The sequence below is a fragment of the Carassius auratus genome, chromosome 31 (assembly GCF_003368295.1).
Source record: "Carassius auratus strain Wakin chromosome 31, ASM336829v1, whole genome shotgun sequence".
Taxonomy (NCBI): domain Eukaryota; kingdom Metazoa; phylum Chordata; class Actinopteri; order Cypriniformes; family Cyprinidae; genus Carassius; species Carassius auratus.
The window spans coordinates 21215844-21240177 of NC_039273.1; the positions used below are offsets into that span (position 1 = coordinate 21215844).

The following is a 24334-nucleotide window of genomic DNA, read 5'->3' on the forward strand; positions in this document are numbered from 1 at the left end:
AAGGACATAGGAGGTCTGCCAAGATGAATCACTGTCTCTTTCAGTAGGATTGTGGACCGGTCCTGTGTGTTTTCAAAAGGATTTCCTATTTGAATGCCGGTGAGTCTGTGTGTGTGTGTGTGTTTGAGGAGAAGCGTGTTGTATTTCTTCATGAACTATTCTCTGTTTGGACTAATTTATTTATGGCTTGGTTGTCTAAATTAAAACAATATTATATTTTATATATTAGTTATTTTTGCACAGCTATATATTGTGGAATACCACTATGATTGTGAGCTTGACCTGAACTGTATAAAGGAGACAAGGTTTACATGCACGGACATATTTTATTTCGTATGTACATTATTTGCAATTAATTTCATGTATAGAGTTATGCATTGTATTGTATTTGAATATTTCAGCAACATATACAATAAACCCCAGTTTAGACTTAAGTTATTTAGTTATTGCACAATTATAGAATAAAATGTACTATAATGAGTACCAAAGGTGAGGGAATTAATTGTAGTGCATTGCAGCCCACTCGCTAAAACTCATTAGTATCAGTGTAATTGAATGCAGATTCATGTTGAAACCTTTGTGGTATCAGAAAAGCGATGCTAATACGAACGGAAGAACTACTGAATGCACCTTTACTTAGTTCTTAATGTATTATGTGGTTGCTTGGATACTGTGTGATTTCTATTAATTGCTAAATCTGAATACCTTAACACTTTTCTTCAGTAAGCTGTGCGATTTATCATACAGTTGCACAATTGTGTGGGACACAGCTTAAAACGACAGTGAAGTATTACTCAGCAATTACCATCACTTAACGTTAAAATGAATCACAAGCCAAAAGTCAACTGTACAACAGGTTAATTATATTTCTGCATGGCTTTCATTCTCACCAAGCATGAACCAGCCACCAGCTCCTGTACGTAAATGTCCAGACTGTCTACAGATCACCAGTACAGACATATACATACTGTCATACGTTACATAGTGAAGCTTACTAAACTGGATACAATGATCATCCACTAATAAACGTATACCTGATTTTATGCATGTAAACTATTTCATATGAGCAACATCATATGACACGCATAACCCTTTAAATGATTAATAGCTCATCCATGAAATGACTAAATCATTTGAGGAAATTCACCATGACCTGAGTCATGATAAGAGAGATACAGAACAGTTGCAGGAGGAATCATAATTATGTGCTAGAAACTGTATATTTACGCGAGCAAACTGTCTGCTATAGAGCAGAAAGGGGAAGATAAACATTTATTATGATGTTTAAGGCCACTCAACACTCTGTTGTGTAATGCTGGAGATGCATTTAGTAATTTTAGCCGGATTATGGACCACACTCTTCGGTCTGCCTTTGACAGAACTACCGTCAGTTTGCGTATGGACGATCGCATGATGTGTTCCATCACATCTAATGGAACACCTTATCACTCCCAGGAGCTCGAGTCAAGAGCGGAGACATCGCTTAGTCTGTTAAAAGCTAAAGCACTAAAATGTACAGCATGCTAATGTCTGATCTCAAAGAGAGTTTTCGGTTCTGGGCTGATTATTATCTGAAATCACTGACACGTGACGTGGTCCATCGTAGAATGGCCATTTTGAGCGTGCGGTTGGGTGTCAGAAGTGTGGTCTGCAGGGGTAGGTTGGTCATTGGGCTGGTGCGGCTCTTGGTGTTGATCCAGCTCTCAATGGCCTCCCTTTCATACGAGTAGCCGTCTGCAGGCGGAAAACAAGAGGAAAATGTTTCAACTCAGAACAAAATCTGCAGGTAAACAACCTCTCAGACACTCACCGGCAGCGATCACGGGGTCCTTCATGATCTCACGTGTGATGGGACAGAGGTACTCGTCCGGAGTGCCGTTAGAGACCGGTGCCATTTTCAGCTCCTCGATCTTCTTTATGACTTTACTCCGCAGGCCCAGAGACTCTGAGAGAGCATGAGAAAACAAATCCAATCACAGAAAACTAGGACCCTCAAGAACAGCTATCAATACATCTGTGCTAACACAACAGAGGTGGTTTAGTCTCCAATTTCACATACTACTACATACCACTGGGACATTACAAAATTCTGTCACATATGAATCAAGTTTAACATTAAAATAATGTTGAAATTTTAAATGCTGATCTGTGTACAACAAACACTTAAATTTTAAAGCTGTGTTAAATTAAACATGCATCTTTTCGTCTGTGAAAGTTAATACATTTGTGATGTTTATTGAAGATTTATTTAATAAATGATGGTAGAAAATACATATGATATTTAGTAAATATAACATTTATAACTTATAATAACTGGCAGGAATTATCAGGTCTAGCATTGACTGATAGAGCAAACCGCATCAAAATGCACAGAAAAAAAACATAACATTCCTATAATATAATTCTAATTAAATGTAAAGATCCATTAGTCCTCGCTACTATTTGTGTAAACTGTTATCTTGACAGTGTTTCACTTGATGATGATAGTTAAAATCCTCAGAATTACTTTACTTTTGTCAGACATCCCATTAGAGTTTGATTTATAAGTACCGTATTTTCCGGACTATAAGTCGCACTTTTTTTCATAGTTTGGCTGGTCCTGCGACTTATAGTCAGGTGCGACTTATTTATCAAAATTAATTTGACATGAACCAGGAGAAATAAACCAAGAGAAAACATTACCGTCTCCAGCCACGAGAGGGCGCTCTATGCTGCTCAGTGCTCCTGTAGTCTACACTGAGCAGTATAGAGCGCCCTCTGGCGGCTGTAGATGGTAATGTTTTCTCTTAGTTCTTGGTTCTAAACGAATGCGACTTTTTTCCTCCTCATGATGTATTTTTGGACTGATGCGACTTATACTCAGGTGCGACTTATAGTCCGAAAAATACGGTATTTATAAATTACCCATTAACCAGTAAATGACCTCAGCTACAGTTAATTTTGTTTATGCAAAAGAATTTCCATAGGACTAAAGAAACTCAAACTCAGAGAGCGGTGCTCATGACTATCTGCTTTGACTGTACAGAGAAAAGCAGGCACAATGGCCTGAAGTCCCAGTGGGCAGCAGAGAAATCAAATCAAGTAACGTCATGCTGAATGAAACTAGGTGATTTTACTGTCACAGTGAATTGGACAGTGATTTATTTCACTTTATTTTCAGAAGTGCACATTAGGACTGGATTTCTTCTGTAAATAGCTGCTGGTTTTAGGACTAAAGCGGAAATAATCAGCTTTAATACAAACTCTTCTCTGGATGCCACACAGGCAAGTGCTTTACATAACTCAACAAATCAAATGTTTACAATGTTTCCCTACACTCTTCCTTTAAAAAAAATTATAAAACCTTGCTCAGGATTTCCTGTTGGGTAATGTATAAAAGACATGGCAAAATCCATGTTCCTTTTATATAACTAATTGTGACATCATCTGAGGGAATATTTAGAGTGGGTTAATGTCGTTCTTACACTATTATAACATGATTTCCACCTATTATAACATGATTATTATGATTACAATCAGAATCTACAGCAAGGTATGGCAGATGAATACAGATCCAGAGTAGTGTGTGCTGTCATTTTACCAATGTGCAGCTCAGAGCTGAGGGTTTCCTTAGTGAGAGAGAGCAGCTCCTCTCCATCGATGTTATTAGATGAAAACACGTCAATCACTGCCTCCAGCCCCTCCTCACGTAACCATGCCAACACATCCTCCTCAGACCACTCGCTCACCATCAGTCTGGAGTGTCCACTCGACTTCCTGCCTGAGAAACAGCAACAGGACGTACATGTTACCTGGATACGGTCAATGACATCATGCTCTATGTTGTCCCATCTAATAATTCCAAAAAACATTAAAAACTGTAATCAGAGTTGAAAAAAATAGCCTTGTGGCAGCATTTCAATGTATAATGCAGCTGTCAAACAGAAACGTTCTTTATGTTCCTTTTTTTATCATGAACAAACTAATATCTCAAGTGAAATAAAGAGTGAATTCTTAATGAGACTGCAGGACAGGTCAACGCTCCTCACACTGCATCTAATGCATAAATCATGTGGTGGAATGTTCTACAGCATGTATCCGCTCAGGATGCAGTCAGATCGTTTGCAGTACTTTGACTTCCTAGTGTATGTGTGAGCTGTTATTTTGGCATTCATACAGCCGTTCTCGTCAGATTTCCTCCACACACATGCAGTTAAACCAGTCAGTGTATGTAAAGCCCACTGGAGCTCCCGGAGTGCACTGTGTGTTTGGACTAAAGGCTGCAAGCTGTGCTCCATCACCCCCCAGAGAAACCTCTGAAGGCCGTGAGGAAAATGCATCTCATTCTTCTTCTTCTTTGTGTATTTGGTTAGATACTACACCTCTCCCGTCTCTTTAAATATCGGTGATAACAAAAGCGTGTGATGTGATCTGCTTAACTAAACGGCCCCCAGTAGTTTCATTCATTCATTTTAAAGACACTTTTTGTTCACAGATGTTCCCTGCTGATCAAATCCATGATCTTGGTGGTGAAGTGCATTGCTGTACCCACTTGAGCTTGCCGATGTAAAAAGAATTCTTAAGTAAAAATTGTATTTATATGTTTTTTTTAATGTCCCAATGTACTGTACAGTCTGGATTTCTCTTACCTCCAATGCTTGACACCGAAGCAGCTTCATCTGAAAAGAGCAACACAGGAACAAGCATAACTGAATATGAATTTAGGGACAGTTTGCAGGTTACAAGCAGGCGTCATAGCTCGGTTATGACTCTTGGAAAGTTTATTTATAATATAATATATGGGTTCAATCTCTTGAGCTCCTTAACAGCTATAAACACAAGCTTTAGCAAAGTAACACTACAAATACAAACACTGCTCGTTTTTTTTTTTTTTTTTTGGTATTTTTGAGTGTTTCTTTTTTGTGCCCTGAGCGCCAGTTTTTGTATACTGCTTGTTAGTTACAGACAAAAACAATAAAACCTGGTAAAACACTCACCAGAAAGAGATTTGCCTTTAATTTAAGGAATCAAACAGGAGAAAATGACAAGAGAAGAAAAACAAACAATCATTATTACGGTTATTAGAACAAATTAAACAGAAAAAAATATTTTTCCAATGCAAATAGTTTAGAATTTGCACTTACTGTGTATGAGTCATTCCTAAACTGCAGTACATTTTAATACCCCATAATATATAATTGAATATACTCTACAAAATATATATTTTTTAAGATTTAAGTATTAGTCCAGCCCAAAATGAAAATGTACAGAGTTATAGCAGGAATGACCCATATTCATTGTAAATGCTGCTACTAGTGTGAATAGGTTTTCAGAGCTCAGTAACCCACCCTGAGCCCCGCAGCCGTCCTCTACCCTCCAGATATTGACAGTTTTGTCCATGGAGCCGGTGGCGATGAGAGGAGCCATGGGGGAAAAGGCACAGGCCGTCACATACCTGTCCAACAGGAAGAGACCAGTGGACACGGTTCAGTAACATACACTGAGAGTTCAATCCTCTGAAATCATAACTCACAGCTCACCTTTCATGCTGGTTAAGTGTGTAGAGCAGAATACCGTCGTTCTGCAAAAAACAACTAGTTATTACAAATGTAAACATAATGCTGATGACATCCAAGCTGTCAATCATCTGTTATTTTTTATAAGAAAGACAGAAATATATGATGAATATGAATGAGACTCACGGCTTGATACACAGTCACGGTCTTATCCACCGATCTGTGAAAGAAAAGAGAGAGTGACATTTAAAAGGCATGAGTCAGACGGGCTCTCTATGGCCTTTATTTGCAGTAAAACTGAGACTGTCTGTCTGCTGACACACAGGGGATGAAGATTCAGTTTCTGCAGAGATGATGAGCAAACACTCCATGCTGATGTCTGTGATTAAACAGCACCACCCAGTGGACCAAAATGGAACTGCAATGCATGGATCAACACACATTTGCATTGTTTACATTTCTGATTTGGCAGATGCTTTTATCTAAAGCAACTTTTTTACCTGGGAATCTAGCCCATGATCTTAGCATGTTTAGTTCCATGCTGTGCAAACTAAGACCATTTTTCAATGTTGATAAAATACTAGTGGAAGTGCAGTAATGTGTGTGCATTACTGACCCTGACACCAACATCTGTCCATCAGCAGAGTACGCACAGGACAGAACTGGAGCAGACTGACCCGTCAGAGAGTGAGCGAGCTGCATCTTAATGCCTGTGGTTCAAAAAACATCATTAATCACAAACACTCACTAAAAACACAGAAGACACCGGTGGACAGGTATCAGATGGTGCTACCTGCAGAAGACAAAAGAGAAACAATCCAGATCTTCAACAGACTGTCCTGTCCACAAGAGGCCAGCCGATACTGAACACAGCCATCTGTGCCTGAGAAAGAGAGACAGAGAGTGTTAATAGTTCACTTCTGTTCTTATAACCAGTGGTTCATCCAAAGAAGAATTTAGAAGAAATGTTACGAAAGATATTCTGCAAATATTTTACAGGTTGGCAAAGCTACAAGATCATGAAATGAAGTCGTCAAGCTACACAGGAAAAAGAAGTCTCTTATGCTCATCAAGGCTGCATCAAAAATACTGTACAAACTGTGATAATGTGAAATATTACTATTTAACTTTTTTTGCTGCTTTCATTTATTTTAAAATGTCATTTATTTCCTGAGATGCAAAACTGAATTTTCATTTTCCATATCATCATATTATCAAAAATGTAACCTTTTTTTTTTTTTTGAGGATAATTTCATCAGAAGTATCTGACAACAATGTGAATCTAAATTAGGGTGACAGCATTGAACAGAATATACATTTACAATCTATAATGAAATAAACTACAACATGATACAGTAATTATTATCACTCAGCATTTTACTGAATATTTTACAACAATAAAGACTTAAGCATTTAAATAAATTGGTGAATTGTATATTTGATAAGTCGGTCTGTTAGTTTCTGAACTGCACATACAAATCAGTTCTCTAAAACAAATCTGACTTTATGAATCTACATTTAGGAGAGTGTGTCTGATTATAACTTAAGCAGAAACAGCAAGGTAGTGTTTCGATACTTATCCGAATAATTGAAATCCAGGAATCGTACCCTTCATTATCTGGGGAGCAAACTGACAGCAGGAGACCCCGAGGTCATGGGCGTTCTTCTCCGCGTGGAGATGGTTCATATTCAGGTCCCACAGTCGCAGGTCACCATATGTGGAGCCGGTGATGAACAGCTGACCGCAGGGAGTGAAAGAGCAGGCCACTACACTGGTGTCAGACACTGCGCCCGTCCTAAACAGCACATTACACAAGTGTCAATCAAACAGATGCAATCTATATTCTTAAATCTATATATAAATCTATACTTTTCTATATACTCTCGTACAAAAGGAATTGCTTTACATCAACTTTTAATGGCCCAAACCAGCAGAAGTTAAAAAGAAAGAAAAAAGGAATAAATAAATGAATTAAATAAAAAAAGAAATAAATATATGACTTGACAATACACAATAATTAATCACTAATTTTAATCAAGTTTGGTACTGACTTTATTTTTTATATTACTTTCAACTTATCTATGATTTTCTATAATTATATTTTCTGTTTTTTTATTTAATAATTTTGTCTTTAAAATTGAATTAAACAGGATGCAGGAAGCAGGATTACACTGGTGATGATGATGATGATGTAGCAGTTGTAGCACTGCTTTATAGCTGAATCAGATTTGTTTAATACTTGACTAACTTGGCAACATCAAAACTGTTATTGACATGAATGTTGTGGTGCATTACTGGTCATTAAATATCTAGTCCAGTTATGGAAAGCTGATGTACCTGCGCAGTGTCCTGGAGGTAAAGTCCCACAGTGCGATGGTCCCGTCGGAGCCTCCAGACACCAGGTGAGAGGAGTCTGGAGAGAAGGCGCACACCCTCACCGGACTCCGGCCCGGATGCTCCAGGACGGCCTCGATCTCCCCGGAGTCCATCGACCACACCACGGTGGTGGCATCGGTGGAGCAGGAGGCCAGGTACTGCCCGCAGGCGCTGAAGCAGCAGCAGTGGACCCCATAGCCGTGTCCGGACAGCGGGGAGAAGGGCAGCTCGCTGAAGTCTCGTGCGGAGTAAACACAGATGCTCTTATCAGCGGAGCAGGTGGCCAGCAGAGAGCCCGAGAACGCGCAGCAGTTCACATCGTCTCGATGACTTTGTAAGGTGCAGATCAGAGACACCATGTTTGTGTTTATGTCTTGTTGTCTGACTGCTCCCTTTAAAAACACAGGAAGTGGAAGTGTCTGACGTAACGGACAAAACCATTCACGTTTCGTCTTTCTGAACACTAAAGGCCGGAGTTTGACACATTATTCTTCGACACAGTCAAACCACCTGACATTACAAACATCCTTCACGAGTTGTTCAAACGGACGAAAAAACGTGATGTGATATCTCTGGTCACCCCTAGACAGCATTATGAAATTAAGTTACCCAATATTATGTTTAATAACCTAGTTTTACAATCCTATGTTTTATGTATTTTCATTGTTTATGTCAAATGTAAGCGGTGTTCGAAGACATGACGTACCTTTCGCGAATACTTCCTGGTTCTGTCACGTGACTTTCAGGGACATCCCCCCCACTCACGTGGTTTTTGTTTACTGCGCTTTTATTTATTTTATGCAGACTGTATAGCCATGTTCAGTCTTAAGCAGTTATTTGTGCAGTTATCATTTTCATTCCATATTAAATGTTAGTGACTATGTAACTGTAAGTAATAACTTTTTTTCTTCTCTGTTGAAGACAAATAGGTTCGCTCACCTTTAAGTAAATCTAATATATTTTACAAGTTATTTTCATGGCAAGAGACAAACTCTAAATAATTACAACAACAACAACAAACTGTCCTAGAGTGTTGGAAAATAGCAATTTTATCATTATTATTGTTGTTTTTATCATTACTGCTGCCCATTTAAGGGTTAAACATTAAAATAAAAATGGTGAATACAAGTATTTCATTACAGTGTACATTTTTTTCAATAATAACATGACCCATAAAATGAAAGCTAATTATACCACTGCCCATGGGAAATGGAATAAAATAACACATCAGACACTGTCTGGATTTAAAAACATCCTTTTAATAAGTCCGTGCCAAACATCCACACATTCGCACAAACACACACTCACACTCTCTCACTCACACACACACACACACAAGTGAAAAATAATGCTCCTACAAAAAGAACGCTACCATTTGTTTCCCACAATATCTTTAAATAAAATAACTTCAAGTACTCTGACGCAGGTACAAAAAACCTCTGTTCTAGCTGCTTCCAGTGGGCCACGACGCACGCGGGAGACTCAGACACATGTGGTTACAGAACACCTGCTGTCCATCTCTGAGAGCCTCTGGGGCCAGCGATACTGAAGAATACTCCAACAGTTTCCATATGGGTTCAGATATGAGTTTCGTACAGTATGCCTTTGAGAGGAGGCCTTGATGTGTTTTGTATAAGAAAACAATTACCAAAAAGGGGAAAAAAACTAAACAAATCAAGAAGGATCAAATTATTTTTCCCTATACCCTGTTCTGAAGGGCAGGCACTACTAAGATTAAGGAGACCACAGTGTTTTGTAGAGGATATGTATATACTGTACAAACAATAAATGTATATTATTAATCACTTTAAGACTAAAATCAATTGCTACAAATGTTCTAAGGCATAAACAATATCCAATGTCTGAAACAATATGTACACATCATTCCAAACAAGACTCAATATATTGACATTAATAAACAGTATGTACACATGGGTGCCTCCTGCTTGTCGTGTGTGTGTGTATGTGTGTGTGTGTGTGTGTACAGTGATGCCGTTAGTTCACGTTCAGAGGGTTGAATACTCTGATGCCACATGGCACAGAACAGTGTAAACTGATTTTTTTTTCTTGGCTTTGTTTCATATTTGGAGAGGAAAAACACAAACAAATAAACATTCCATTCAATTTAAAGCAGTTTTGCTGTTTCTCCCTTTTCATAGAAAATGAAGAGTGGACCTTTCTTTTATTTAGTCATAAATAATCATTTAAAAAATTAAATACATTCACTATAATATTAACGGTAAAGTAAAAATACAAAACCAAAATAAAAAGATATTTACAAGTAGTGGAAAAGGGATTTTTCTCCTTAGTACAGCTCTGATGGTTGACATTTCAGTGCGATCTCTCTTTTCTAGAAGGAAATGGTATTGCACAAAGACACCCGCTGTCTTGTGTCTCTTTGGGTGTTGATGTGGGATTGGTCAGTGCTGAAGGCTCTTGTGTCGCAGACAGATCTGTGACTGGTGAGGCCCAGTTGCAGGTTTGAAATGACAGCCCATGGTGGTCCGAGACCACCTCAGTTAGTCTGCTTCAGCAGCTCAGTCCACCGCTTCTCAAAGAACTTCCTCATGTTGTGCCCGGCCCGGCCGATGTCAGAGTTGTCCTCGTTGAACTTCTCGCAGTTGTCGAACACCAGGTTGACATCGATGATGAACGTTTCCAAATTCTGATACCTAAAGAACAGAGAAAATATTCAAGGACTGCATCTGCAATTCATTATTCATTTTTGTTACATATAAAGGAAGACAATGTTATCTATGTTTAATCATTTTTAATGTTGAGAGTAAATTGTTTTTTTTTGTCATTTCAGTTTTTATAAAATAAATTTCTATATTTTCAAGTTTTATTTTATTTGAGGAAACATGGAACTTAACCTATATTTGTTGTTATTTTAATGACATGCATATTCTCATTTGTAAAGTGTATTTTTTTTAAATTAGGATTTATTTTGTTTTATTAATATTTTATGCATATTTTAGTCATTTATTTTAGTGGAAATTATTTAAAATTGTACATGATGTAAATCAATGCTATCATTTCATTATTTTTAATGTTAAAAGGGAAAATGGATTATTTACGCTTTTATAAATAGATTTTTTTTTTTTAAAGATACTTGGAGGATAATCTATATTTGTTATGGATATTATGTTCGTTTGTAAAGGCGTGCGCATTTATTTATTGGTGCATGCATTTATATATTCATGTATTTTTTTCTTAATAATATTTATTTTAGTTATTTATTTCATTCCAGAGCATTAATAAAAATCTTAATGAATAAAATAATTATCTAATAAAATGCTTTTAACTAGATTTATTTTAGACGATTCATGAAAGTATTTATTAAAATAATTGTATGAATTCCTGAATTTCATGTCCCCTTCCCCCGCCAGAATGCAGCTTTTACTTTTGCATTTTTCTAATCCATGTGAGAGACACTTACTGGCTACTGACGAGTTTTTCGCGGATAGTTGAGAAGTCCATAGGTCTTTTAATGACTTTGCGGTACCCTGGGACAGACTTGAGGTTAACCGGTGTGAGGAAGGGCCAGGCGTCCTGATGGCGTTCCAGTTCAGCCAGCAGAATCCTGAGAAATTTGACAAAAATGTACATGAGAGCTGCATTTAAAAAACATTCCATGTCCAGGAATACACAGAGAAAATAACAGAATGTGGGCGCCACCTGCAGAGGCCCAGGTCCCGGTTGTTGTCTCTGGCCGTTTTGGCTCTTTTTACGCAGGCAGGGCTGTCTGGTTTGGGAGCTGGAGGGGTGCAGGGGTTCTTCTTGGCCTGGGTGACAGTGGCAGCTGCTTTCTTTGGGGTGCTGTTGTTGCTGCTGCTGGTGGCTTCTTCTTCTTCACACGTCTCAGTCTGCTTCTTGCTTTTCTTGGCTGCTTCTGTCGACTTTTTTCCTCCACTGGTTGGTGGTGCACGATTCGGAGTCTTTCTAGATTTAGGTGACTGACCGCTTGCCTGAAAGGGTGTACAGGACTAGTTCACATCTACAGGTTCATGATGCTACGCTTGACACGTTTATAAAACATTAACATACATTAAAACACTTAACACTCCAAATAATTCAGTGAACACAGTGCACATCACTGCTCATAGAACTCGACTAAATAATTAGCACTTGCTGTCACTTTCCACTGATGAAATCAGAAAACTTGAGTAAAAACACATTTTATCATTACTTATACTTCTATTATCATTCTTAGTAATGTTATTGTTTATTATTATTATTATTATTATTATTAATCCAAAAAGGGGTAAGGCAGTGCATATCTTTTTAAGAGATTAGTGTTTTATTAGAGTTTGGGCCCAAGAAAAAAAATCTATTTCAAATAAATGCTATTCTTTTGAGCTTTCTGTTCTTCAAAGAACACAGATCATGTATCATGGTTCACACAAAAACACTATAATTTTTAATAAGCAGCTCAACTGTTTTCAACATTAATAATAATAAGAAATACTTCTCAAGCAAGGAAATCAGCATATTAGAATGATTTCTGAAGGATTATTTGCCACTGAAGACTGAGTAATGGCTGCTGAAATTTATATACAAAAAAAGTCTTACATCATCTTAGAGACATAGATCTGAAAACATGCGCCTCAGCAAATGAGCACTTGTACTCGTAATGATGTTAACTGGAGGCGGTTACCTTGGAGATGCAAGCAGGGCAGTACCAGTCTCCCTCTGGGATGTTGGTTATCTTGGGTTTGTGACAATAGGTGTGACAGCCCTTATCACAGCCATCACACAGCAAAAGCATGTCTTCATTATCGCCCTTTCGGCATATCTGACAGTACTGAAAACACATCAGGCATGTAAGTATGGAAACTACAACATATAGTGTAGATGTCTAACAAATACACTTCTAGACAGTGACGCCTGTGGTTTGTGCATGACATCACTTACCACTTTCATTATGGACCTTTCCCAGGCGATGGATTTCTGGAGCTGCTGCAGACACATGGCCAGTTGAGAGGAGCTGCGTACCTCACTCAAAGCTTTCCTCCACAGCTTCATCCCTGGAGCAATCTCTTCCTCTGCCCTGCAGCCCACAAAAACACAACGCACAAATCAGAGAGGGGGTTTATTTCAAACCTGTAATTTGTCCTTCCATCAGATTGAGTAGCAGAGACCCTGAGCTTTCAAAAGCACACACATAAACACACAAACACACCACACATAGTGTGATACAATTCTATGGCATGACTTAAAAGCCATACATGAAGACAGAGAGCTGTGGTGTACCATGCACTTAGAAGTATCAGAAAACAAATCAGCTTTTGATCTTTTCAAACTCCATCTGTGCACTGCTGATTAAAACCATGCAGCCAAAAACAGGAAGGGTGCAGGCAAGGGGGGCGAGAGGAAGAAAAAAACATACACAGCACGACAACCAAAAACCCAAAACTGGAGCAAGGGTGAGAACGGATGAACGGGCGAGCAGAGAAGCCCCAGCCAGTAGAGAGAGGGGGAGGGGGAGGATGAGGAGGAATAGAGACTAAGGCTGGCATTCTGGATGACCTACCCTTCCCCTCCAGCGCTAGTGGATGAAGCAGGTGCGGGGACAGTGACTGTACCCACATTATCCAGTTTGATCTGGATGGTGGTCCCTAAGGGGCTCCGCAGGTACCTTCTCTCGATGTGACGCTCAAGCTCTGCCAGTCGCGTCACTGCGATGTCCAATGGGTTGCTGGAGCGACGGATCAGACCCTTCTCTGAGCTTCGCTCCTCCTGAGACTCCGCCCCAGGGCGGGGCTTGGGGAGGAGCTTGTGCTCATAATAGACCAGGTCCTCTCTTTCAGACTGTGGCTCCGGATACGTCCAGCCCTGAAAAGCAAGGGATTGTGGGAAATAGTTAACAGAAGAAATGTCAGTGATTTTATGCATATCTGGATGCTGTACAAACTCTCACCTTGACCTGCAGGCTGGCGGATGTGACTTTGCGCTCCAGCTCCTCCACTTGTTGCAGCAGAGCGATGTCAGTCTCCATGGCCTGCTCCTCCACACACCACTCCTGCAGCGTCTCCACGGAAACCTGGCCCTCGTCGAGCTCGGAGACCTCCATAACTGCCACTGCAAACAAAAAATAAGACAGCCATAAGACCCCAGGAGATATCACACACGTAAAGCACAGCACAATTCAGCTCATTCTGACAACTGCACGCTTGGCTGAGTCAGTTACACAGTGCTTTTGGGTCCTTTTATGAATATTATTTATGACTGCAAACAAGTCAACTGCGTTTTATACCAGTTTACCTCAAATTTGAACTTGACGAAACAACTCACATTTCTTTTCTTAAAAATTATACTGGGAAACACTTTATTTTATAGTATCCTTGTTACATATTACATGTCACATGTACTTATGTCAGTTATAACAGTAATTATAAATAATTACATGCAACTAACCCTAAACCAAGTGCATGTTGTTAATTAATATTATTCAGTCCTCAAATGTAAAATTACTAATATCCCTTTGTGTCCAATGTAACGAGGACACAAAGGGATATTAGGAAAATTAAAACTGTCATTGTTTACCAAAAGTATTAACCAAACAGTTGATGCCAGCCATTGACTTCCATAGTATTTGTTTTCCCCATTCTATGGAAGTCAGTGGCTACCATCAACTGTTTGCTTAACAACATTCTTTAAAATATCTTCTATTGTGTTTTACAGAAACTCATACAGGTCTGGAACAAGTAAAGTGAGAACAAGTTATGACTGCTTAAATATTTGGGTGAACTATCCCTTTAAAATAAAGTTTAACCATATATTTATCTTTTAATACATTGAGTTCCTCTTTTATGGAAGAACAAAAATCACATTAAAAAAGAAATGAAATTTACAGGCATGTGATCAGCTAGAGACATAAAAAGCAGGAAATTCTGACCACGACCCCCATACTTATTATTTTAAAAAATATAAATTTTATCACATTAAAAGATATATCTTATATTGTAATAAAATGGGTTAACAATAGTAACTAAGCTATCTCAGGCGGTCTTGGTGTTTTGGTCCGCTTGAACAGTTTTCATGGCTACATCTGTAAGTTAACACATTGTGTTATTTCTTAGAGACTCAACTCACCCTCTCGGTTCTTGTTACAGGTCTGTGCAATGAGATCCATGGATTTCTGCAGCTGCTTCTGCAGGGCTCTCTCACGGATGCCTCTGCTGTGGAGAGCATTCACTAGCGCTTTCAGCTCCTCCATGTCTGTCACCTTCCACCAGCCCAGCAGCATGTCTGCCAATCAGCCAAAACCATTACCACCAACAACCCCAAACAAAACTGGACCAATGACTTATTGGTGTTGAGATTTATGGGAGAATCTTGCAGACTAAATGTGCAACATTATTATTTAAAGACTAGTAGAAGTAGTTAAATAATAATAGATTATGAAGTATTTGACTGTACAGCACTCACTCTCTGGTATGGGCAGGGCTTTGTGGTGGTCGTGATTCCTAGGAAGGTCCGGTGCCATTGGAGAAGGAACAGACGTAAGCTTCTCCCCAGTGGGAACAGGAGAACCACTTTTGCTGGTTGAGACGCTGGGTGCCAGCAGGGGGCTGGCGCTGCCCTCCACTGAAGGGTACATGTGCAGTGGGCTGCTACACAGGGGGAGATTGGGGCTGATGACCCCACCGGACCAGCTGCCCAATGGCAAACCAATCAGAGCTCCGCCTGCCTTCACCTAGGAGGAGATGATAAAGAAAAAATATGAGATACAAGAGATCAGTGCATCTCAACCAAAGGGCTGGGGCCCACTAGGGGGCCTCTTAAAACCTTCAAGAAAACAAACATAAAAACTAAGATATTTCTTATTTTAATTCACCTACTCAACAACTGTTTGGAAAAACCTAATATATATATATTAATGAGTTACAAAGTAACGGATTACAGTTACTATATTACTTTTTTGGCTAACTAAGTAAAGTAACGCATTACCCTAATAATATTGGTGACTACACAACTTTACTCGTAATTGTAGTACACGCTTGTTTATTGACGTTAACCTAATGCTGGGTTCCAGACAGACAACTTGGATATAATAACTATAGTACAATACTATATTATAATTATAGAGTATAATATTATACTTTACATAATAATATATAATGTACATTTTATGCAGTAGCGAGAAAGAAAGAGAGAGAGAGAGAGAGAGAGAGAGAGAGAGAGTGTGAGAGAGACGTTATTTCCGGGGTTTTTTCATGCACTTCAGCAAGGCATTGCCATATTTACATGCATTAAAACAACTTAATTTATTCAATTATATATTAAAATAGACTTATGAAATGTTTTTTCCCCTCCAGAACTGCACTGAGAGTCATTCTGCATTCACTTCATGAGCATTTGACCGTTTGATTTGAGTAAAATAGCGTCACATCACATACACGGAACTGTAAAGGTATTCACGTTAACACATCAAAATAAAAGTCAGGTTTAATTTAAAGACAAGTTTTGATAAATATAAATACATTTAACCATTAAAAAGGAGTTCAGAAAAAAAAAATTACAGAAAAAAATGGAATCCAGAAAAATTAAAACTGAAAAACTGAATTTGGGAAAAACTAAAACTGATTTAAAAGGGCCCTAAAAAAGTAAAGTCAAACTAAGTAGTGTTTCTTTTCAAATGCAGTAACTAGTAAAGTAATCTTATTACAATTTACAGAAGTAACTAGTAACTAATTAATTTTTTTGAGTAACTACCCCAACACTATATACAGTATATGAGGAAGCCTAATTTTAAATGTGTGATTTCTAGACCTGGAAACAAAATCGTAAAACACTGTAAAAATTTGTATAATTAACTGCACATTTTTCTACTTATTCCAAGCGAAAACATTTTTACAAATTACAAGAAAAAAAAAACTGGTACTGGTAACTGGTAAAGTCAAGGGGTCTTTGAATATTGTTGTGGACAACGGAGGGCCTTCAAAAAGGTAAGAGCCTCTGATTTAGAATTGAGCCACGGGCCACACAATTTAGAAGAAATATTAGGTATCTTATATAAAGTCACATAAATGAAAGAAGAAATCAGTTAACTGTATGATATTATAAATAATTTTTTCAGATTTTTTTTCAGTTCGTTGCGACATTAAACAATCAGAACATGTTCGAACATTCACATCATCATTACACTTGAGCATATTTCATAAAGCCATGTGAGATTTCCACTGAGATATCACTGTGGGTTGAGCTACCGAAAATTACATGAAAGAAATTGAATCAAAACAACTAACAAATTGTCTTGGTTAGGACAAAAGCTCTGATTAACATGAAAGAGATTTACCGTTAGTCTTTTTATCATGCTCGACACTGTAAATATGAAATATATCTCAAGTAGGATGGGTAATTACTAATCACCTGCAAACTGAGGTTGCTGATTCCACCAGGTGAGAGGTTCAGAGGGCCTGGAGACACAGAAAGAGGAAGCAGATGATGGTGCGGAGAGGAGGTAGATGGTGGAGGTGGAGTTTTGGGCCGCGTGCTGGTGGTGTTGCTGCTGGGCGAGGACTGCGGGTGTGCAGACGGCTGGATGAGGGAGGTGTCGTCGCAGGGAGAGCGAGGCAACAGGCTGAACCAGTGTCCGCTGCGCTCACTGAGGACCTTGAGCAGCTGGTCGTTGGCCAGGAGCTGAGTCTGCACCAGCTGCTGCGGCTGCAGGATGTGCGCAGGGATACCCAACTGCAGAGGAGGAGGGACTGTGTGCTCTGCGCTCGGGCTGCTGGCCTCTGTCAGCTTAGAGGTAGTTGGAGAGTGAGCTGGAGATGGTGCTGATATTGTTTCCATTGCGGGACAGCCGTTGTGGGTGTGGCAGAGCCCCTTGGCATCGACAGGTGTGCGAGGCAGTTCCTGACACTGGGGGCTATGCGAGGGGCTGAGCTCTGGTGGTTGAGGGGGCGTGGTCACAACCTCTGTTTCCTGCTGTCCTTTTAGTGGGGAGGAGTGCATCTCTTTATTTTCCTCCTGATCAGGATCGATGGGCTTCTCCTCCTCCTGTTTCACCTCTTCCTTCACAGACCCCTGTATCTCCTCATGCTGATCGTCCTCCATGGGCTCCTCTTTGACCTGCACAACTGGAAAGTTTTTCAACCTCTCACGCTCTTTCTCCAGCTCCTTGACCCCTACATTAGAGAAAGAAAGAAAGGAAACATAATTTGCGTAAAATTAATGTAGTTGCTGTACGCAAATGCATTTATGGATAAAAGGAGGGGTAGGTAGATAGACTCACCTTCTCCACTTTCTAACCCCTCTATGTAAACCCCTCCACACTGCGGGAGGACCCAGTATTTGCGGCGGTACCGGTCCTGCCCGTAAGACATGGACCGCAGGGCGTGGGACGACTCAAACAGCTTCCGACGGATCAGGTTTTGCTGCTGTACTCGTAGAGAAACACACATTAGTGGGTCTTTGTGTGGGACTGTAGGTGAAATAAAACCGCTATTGCAATATGGCTTAGTGCAGTTATAAAATCATAAAGACTGCAATTTATTTAAATAAATAAAGTGCAGCACTGTGTTCATTTACACACAAGCAGCTCATGATCTGGTGTTTTCAACGTCTCGGAGTTGCTTGTTTCTTAATCTGCTTTCAGTTTGGTCGTTTAAAACATGCATTTGGGAACACAAAATGCATCAACAACATAAAAAAATGTGCTATTATCAACAAGAGAGAAGCTTTGAGGCCAAAATTGATAGTTTAACCTTTAAAAATTTTAAAACATAAATATCAGTTTTACAGTTGTACTTTTATTATTATTATTAATTATATAATTATAAACTATATTATTATAATAATAATTTATTTATTGATTTAGAAGACACAAAACTTTGGCCTAAATTGCATAGCTTTACAGGCACAAATAAGCCTGGACCTTTCTGAAAAAATAAATAAAAAATTTGAATTAAATTATAAGATTTGATTTTACCTTTGACAATTTCTCAATCTGTTTCTCCAGTTCTTCAACACTTGTGGCTGGGTCTCCCTCATCCTGACACACACACAAATATACAGGCACAATAAATATAAAAAAATCAGCTAAAGATGGTAATTTCTGTATGAAACTGCATCCGAAATGAATGCGTTTTACCTCGTCGCACGTCTCCACCTTTTTTCCCTTTTTAGCCTCTTCCTCCTCCTCATCTTCATCTTCATCCCCTGCGTCCTCACTGTCATCATCTTCATCTTCGTCATCATCACTATCCCCAGTCTTCCTCTTGCGCTTGTGACCAATGGCAGAGCCGCCCGCAGCCTGAAGCTCCTCCCCTCCAGTGATTGCTTCACGTTTCCCTGTCCGTTTAGCGTAGATTGTTTTCATTCTGCATGAACATAAACACTGATTAGATGGAGACAAAACTAAGATATTATGTACATTTAAAGCACATGGCAACATTGGTTTGTGTTTATTGCCTAGTAAGACGCCTCGATTCCAATGTTTGCACAAATCTATTATAGCTAAAAATGCTGTCTAGGTAGAGAAGTTCTGAAATACAGCCGTTATGGTCGTATAAATCAACACTAAATCTGATGATACTCACTTCTTCAATTTGCCCTCCACGATACACTCGTCCTTCCTCAGCACGTTCATGTGCTCCAGGCTTTTGTCGATCTCACTGCAAAAACACAAACAGTTTTGTACTGCCGTAGATACCAATGTTATTTTAATATTATTTGCGTATTATAGCTTTTATTCATTTAAACTAGACTTTGATTTTTCATTTTTATACAAAACATTTTATTTCATCTTTTTTCAACAAAAATGTTTTTGTTTTAGTTTAATAACCCTGGTAGATTTATGACATACTTCTGTGATACTGTCAAATGATCAACTCAAGCGGTTGAGTTTGCAGTGTTCATTTGCATAAAGTGTTCAAAGCTCTGACCGTCACACTATCTGTGACCTCTCCACAGTCTCTTTATGCCCTATTATTTCAAAATGAATGAATATTTCACAGTGCCCTAGCAGGCCTGACAGTCCAAATATGAATCATTTGAGTTTAAGAATGCCTTGCATTGGTGTAACTAGTTGATTTTGAATTAATGTTGAAAGGGGTGTGACGTTTCTCAAAAAAGATGCTGTTTGTTTAAAGTGAATATATTATCTTGCCTCATTTTAAAATGTCTCGTCAAGCCATACAGTTAATGGTCTATGCACGATGGTCTAAAAATGCCATCGTGTATAAGAGTTGTGTTCTGTACCAATGTAAACATCAACCAAGTCATGAAGAATCACTGCAGCTGAACTCTAAAAACATAAGTGGAATTGATTGGTTCTTACCTGACCACGCTTTTACTGCAGGACAGCTCATTTACCAGGAAGGCCAGGACAGCAGCTTTCTGAGCTGGTGTGTGGGCCTGAAAGGCTTTGGTCCTTAGACTTGCAGTAAGATCAGCTAGATCAGTCTGAGAGCAGTGAGCTTCCATGTACAGCTGCAAAACCTCAGACACGTTGTCCCGATTCAGACCCACATTGGTCAGGTGGTCACCCAAGATAGACTTAGCCTGATGGAGAAAAGGGAACAGTTGCAATTCTGCTAACCCTTTTAACCAAAGATGGATAGATCATTCATTGCAGTGGCACACTGACTTAGTAAGTGATTTATGGGTTTCATTAAACCATAGACCCTTTCCTCGATTCAATTATATCACAAGCACTTAGTAGATGCATGTTAATACCAGATGTAAACAGAAATGTGTCTCTGCTGAGCACTGATCACTTCAGACACGTTGATAGCAGATGCAAACAGACCTGAAGGTACACTTATTACAGCGACAATCACACTGAAGTAATCTCCAGGCATTTCCTCCTCACCCTGTGTCCTTGAGGCAACCCTGGGTCCGACAAAGCAGACGAGAGTAGCCGGACCAACAGGTCCTGCACTTGCCCCATGCTGTTGCCCAGGTTGAGCAGACCCTCCTGCAGTATACCCAGAGTGGGCAATTCTGAGGGATCCAAGCCAAGAACCTTCCCAAAGCTCCGCAGGAACTGCACCACCATCAGGCAGTCGGCAAACACACTCCCAGGCAGAACCAGACCATGGATACGAGGAATCTGAGGAAGAGGCTGTAGCGGGAAAAAAAACAGAAATTTGGACAAACAAGTGAGACAGACTATTTGCAAGCATCATGTTGCAATAACATGTTTCAAATGAGCAATGAAATCTGACAAGGATACTACCAAGGATAGTTCTTTTGATCAAATCATGCTAAAAATGTCTTTAGCATGATGCTTTAGTTAAAGTAAAGATTCACTTATTCCATTACAGCCACCAATACTGAGCATTTAATGTATTTGTGTTTGCGCATTTATGCATTTATTTATTTTCTGAGTGGGCCTTCACCTAGCTTCCCTGTTTTATATTCTGTATTGATGTTTCTAACTTAAGACAATAAAAATATATTCAATAATAATCTACATAAAAACAAATGTCCTTAAAGTTGTTTTGCTTATTCATCCAACATGACTCTAAAATAGGGTGGGGGAAAATTACACTGTCAAATTCTCTAGATCAACCAAACCTGATTGATGTAAATGATTTTGTGGAGTAGCGGCTGAGATTTTAAGCTATTAAATTATTTAATTATATATTCACAAGTCCATGGCTCTCTGATATCGAAAATAATATTAATAATTATTATTATTATTATTATTTGTAGTAGTATATTAGTAGTAGTAGTATGTTTTAACTAATTATGGAAAATAATGATAAAATAACATTAATTTGTAAATGACAATTGTACTGTAAAATAAAAAAAATAACTTGAGAATCATAATTAAACACGCTGCTTGCTTTACTTGTAAACACACAGCATATCGGCCTATTACTGTCCGCTATTAAGTAAATTGCAGCCTTTGATTTGATAATAACACTAAGTTATATCACAATAATTGTGCTATCAAATTTATTTAATTAAGCTTTTCAGCAACTCACAACCTCCTGTATGGGAAACCTTGTTCTAGATAATGATATAATAATTTGTTTTGTATTCAGTACAGTTACAACATTAAAGCCACTTAATTTTGGAAGTAACATATTGACTTTCAAAATAACGAGTATTGTTTTTTTTTTTTGACACTGTATAAATGGGACATTATACATACAATCACGCAGTAGCCATTACATTTTAAAAAAGGGGTCTCACATCAAAGTTTGGGTATATTAGCATCAAAAAGTTAGAAAATTCCTGGTCTAAGATACAAGGCTGCCAAACTTCATCATTTTGCATCTTTATCAGCACTAGGTGGCAGTATTCTGTCTCAGCTGAATTCAGTGTAAAGTGCTTTGGTGAGATTTGTGTGATGTCATGCCTCTGAGAGTTCTGATTGGATGAGCCTTTATGTTAATAGCTAATTTATTGATGAATAATACCAAATATAACAAAACAAGCATTCTGAATAAAAGTTTCATTTAAGATGATTAAAGTTGATTTTTAAACTGCAAAAGTTTGCTCTTGTTTGGTCCGAGATCCAGTTCCATTACCTTGTGATCTGTCAAACACATGTCTTCATTGGGTTTCTTCATCTCACGGATCATCTCCAGCTCCAGCCTCCGGAGCTCCATCTTCCGCTCCTTGTTGAGGCGTTTCTCATCACGTTTCTCTTGCCTGAGGCGTTCACGCTCCTGCAGGGTGGAAGAAAGACTTCACAAACCCGTTGGATGCCAAATTAGGCGCTTTTGACATTAGGGTATTATGTTCGACAAGAAAACTTTGTTTTGGAGAACGAGGGATGTTAAGGGTACTTTATCAAACTACATTAAAATTATTTGGTGAAACACATTCAGGGAGTGTAGCAGAGCAGGTAGACGTGACATGTGAGAAAGCCTTGAGGTGCAGAGAGGAGAGCGGAGTGGTGAAGGACAGTGTTCCTTTATTTATTTATTTCGTTTTGCACACCTCAGCTTTTTTCCGAGCCTCCACAGCTTTCATTAGCATAACGTGCTGTCTTCTCCTCTCCCTCTCCTGAAAAGACAGAATGATTCCATCGTTCAGTGGAGGAAAGCAGAGCATACAGATCCACACAGAGAAAACAAACAAAACGTAGAAGCCAGAGACAGACGATAAAACTGATCAGCGTGGTTTAGCATGTTGCACAGAAAGAGAGAGAGAGAGAAAAGTAGGTGTAGAACAGACACATTGCTATGGCCAGGATGAGGCAGCCACAAAAACGTGTGTTACAGCTGATCAGACGGGAACAAAAGAGCGAAAAGAAAAGCCACAGATGTAATGGGCAGGTCAGAGGAGGAAAGCTGTCGGTGCATCTTGAGTTAGATTAGCGTAGCTACTGTTACAAGCTAATAAGGGAAAATACATCAGATTTCCCTCAGCGTCAATGTCCTGTCCTTACAGTGAAGCACATTTCTATGTCAGTGTTGAGAATTTAAAGTCAACATGAAGCCATAAATGACCCAACTTAATACAATTCAGGTCTTATCGAGTATCTTTCTTTAAAATGTAAAACTGGCAAATAACTACTTTGCGGCTGACATCATTGGATAATGTTAAAAGTGCACTCAGTAATTTGTTGTTTATGTTGCCCTACCAATGTCTTGGAGTCATACTGACATCTAGTGGTGTGGATGTAGCACCATGCACGTTTCAGTTACCAATATAGTTTTGCAAGTGAAACATATTAGATCTACAAATTAAATTATTTAAAAATAAGGGTGTTAACCAAGATGAAACGAGCAGTATTTGTTAATGTGTTATTATCTTAACATGGCTGCCCCCATGAAGAGACCCAGTCCAAATAAATTACAACTTTCTTTGTACTATCCACCTTTTTCCTGGCGTAAAAATGGGAACTACCATTTGTAAATTCTATGGGTCTAGCTCATTTGCGTCCAACAATTTTTAGATGTACTAAACGGTTTGTTTTGCTGCTTAATATTGACAATTGATGTGTCCTATCATATTATTTTAATCTGTTTTCTTAATTAAGAACACACTATTCTGTACTGCAAACAGATTTACTGTTTACTGCACATTGTTATTCTCCTCGTTATTTACCTATGTACCAGCAAATGAAACGGAAGTCTCACCCATAGGCTGACCAGATTTCTGAAAACCAGGGACATTTCCCAGTTTGGTGATCAAAACATTATTGAAATCTAACTTGTGATTATCTTCAAATAAGAAAATGGGAGACAGTGTATTTTTGCATGTTTATGCAAATAATAATTCCATATATCATAATTAATAATTACAATGATTTTTAAGGATTAAACTTAGTTCATCACAAAAAGACTTTACACAAACATTAAAAATAAAATAATAAATATGATAACATATGATAAATAAAAATGTATTGAACAGATATTTCAAATCCAAAAATAGCAGAGTGCATCCTTAACCAATAGCCTATATATATATAAAAATTTTATTTGTATTTTTTTTAAAGCACACCCCCATTCAGATTTGGTAATTAAATCTATAGAATTAAGTGGAAAAT

The 24334-nt window shown here is 38.6% G+C and overlaps 2 protein-coding genes across 24 annotated transcripts in view; both read right to left on the reverse strand.

Moving 5' to 3' along the window:
* Positions 1 to 306: 306 nt before the first annotated feature.
* On the reverse strand, positions 307 to 8629 carry wdsub1 (WD repeat, sterile alpha motif and U-box domain containing 1). 3 transcript variants are annotated; one of them, XM_026214156.1, is made up of 13 exons: positions 8579 to 8629; positions 7834 to 8264; positions 7104 to 7291; positions 6289 to 6378; positions 6112 to 6205; positions 5682 to 5715; positions 5520 to 5560; positions 5328 to 5434; positions 4977 to 4991; positions 4629 to 4658; positions 3581 to 3760; positions 1811 to 1945; positions 307 to 1734 (listed from the first exon to the last, which is right to left on the reverse strand). In XM_026214156.1, exons 2-13 carry the CDS (start codon positions 8229 to 8231, stop codon positions 1568 to 1570), a joined length of 1479 nt encoding a protein of 492 aa, XP_026069941.1. In that variant the 5' UTR covers positions 8232 to 8264; positions 8579 to 8629; the 3' UTR covers positions 307 to 1567. The 3 variants fall into 3 exon arrangements, with proteins under 3 accessions (XP_026069941.1, XP_026069940.1, XP_026069942.1); XM_026214155.1 differs by lacking the exon at positions 8579 to 8629 and having other exon boundaries at positions 7834 to 8571; XM_026214157.1 differs by lacking the exons at positions 4977 to 4991; positions 8579 to 8629 and having other exon boundaries at positions 7834 to 8571.
* A 480-nt stretch (positions 8630 to 9109) lies between these two features.
* Positions 9110 to 24334, reverse strand: part of LOC113050812 (bromodomain adjacent to zinc finger domain protein 2B-like) — an 82024-nt gene continuing 66799 nt past the window's right edge. For 11 of the 21 annotated variants that reach the window (XM_026214141.1, XM_026214139.1, XM_026214137.1 and 8 more), the window contains 18 exons: positions 22780 to 22845; positions 22365 to 22505; positions 20696 to 20947; positions 20162 to 20385; positions 19422 to 19496; positions 18974 to 19202; positions 18812 to 18874; positions 18116 to 18260; positions 17248 to 18008; positions 15304 to 15571; positions 14968 to 15123; positions 13793 to 13953; positions 13406 to 13707; positions 12787 to 12922; positions 12530 to 12676; positions 11551 to 11840; positions 11312 to 11455; positions 9110 to 10544 (listed from right to left, as the gene is read on the reverse strand). In XM_026214141.1, the coding sequence (XP_026069926.1) occupies positions 10388 to 10544; positions 11312 to 11455; positions 11551 to 11840; positions 12530 to 12676; positions 12787 to 12922; positions 13406 to 13707; positions 13793 to 13953; positions 14968 to 15123; positions 15304 to 15571; positions 17248 to 18008; positions 18116 to 18260; positions 18812 to 18874; positions 18974 to 19202; positions 19422 to 19496; positions 20162 to 20385; positions 20696 to 20947; positions 22365 to 22505; positions 22780 to 22845 (3717 nt within the window). In that variant the 3' untranslated portion in view covers positions 9110 to 10387. The remainder of the gene's footprint in view (positions 10545 to 11311; positions 11456 to 11550; positions 11841 to 12529; positions 12677 to 12786; positions 12923 to 13405; positions 13708 to 13792; positions 13954 to 14967; positions 15124 to 15303; positions 15572 to 17247; positions 18009 to 18115; positions 18261 to 18811; positions 18875 to 18973; positions 19203 to 19421; positions 19497 to 20161; positions 20386 to 20695; positions 20948 to 22364; positions 22506 to 22779; positions 22846 to 24334) is intronic. The other 10 variants (XM_026214149.1, XM_026214148.1, XM_026214151.1 and 7 more) reach the window with 2 other exon arrangements.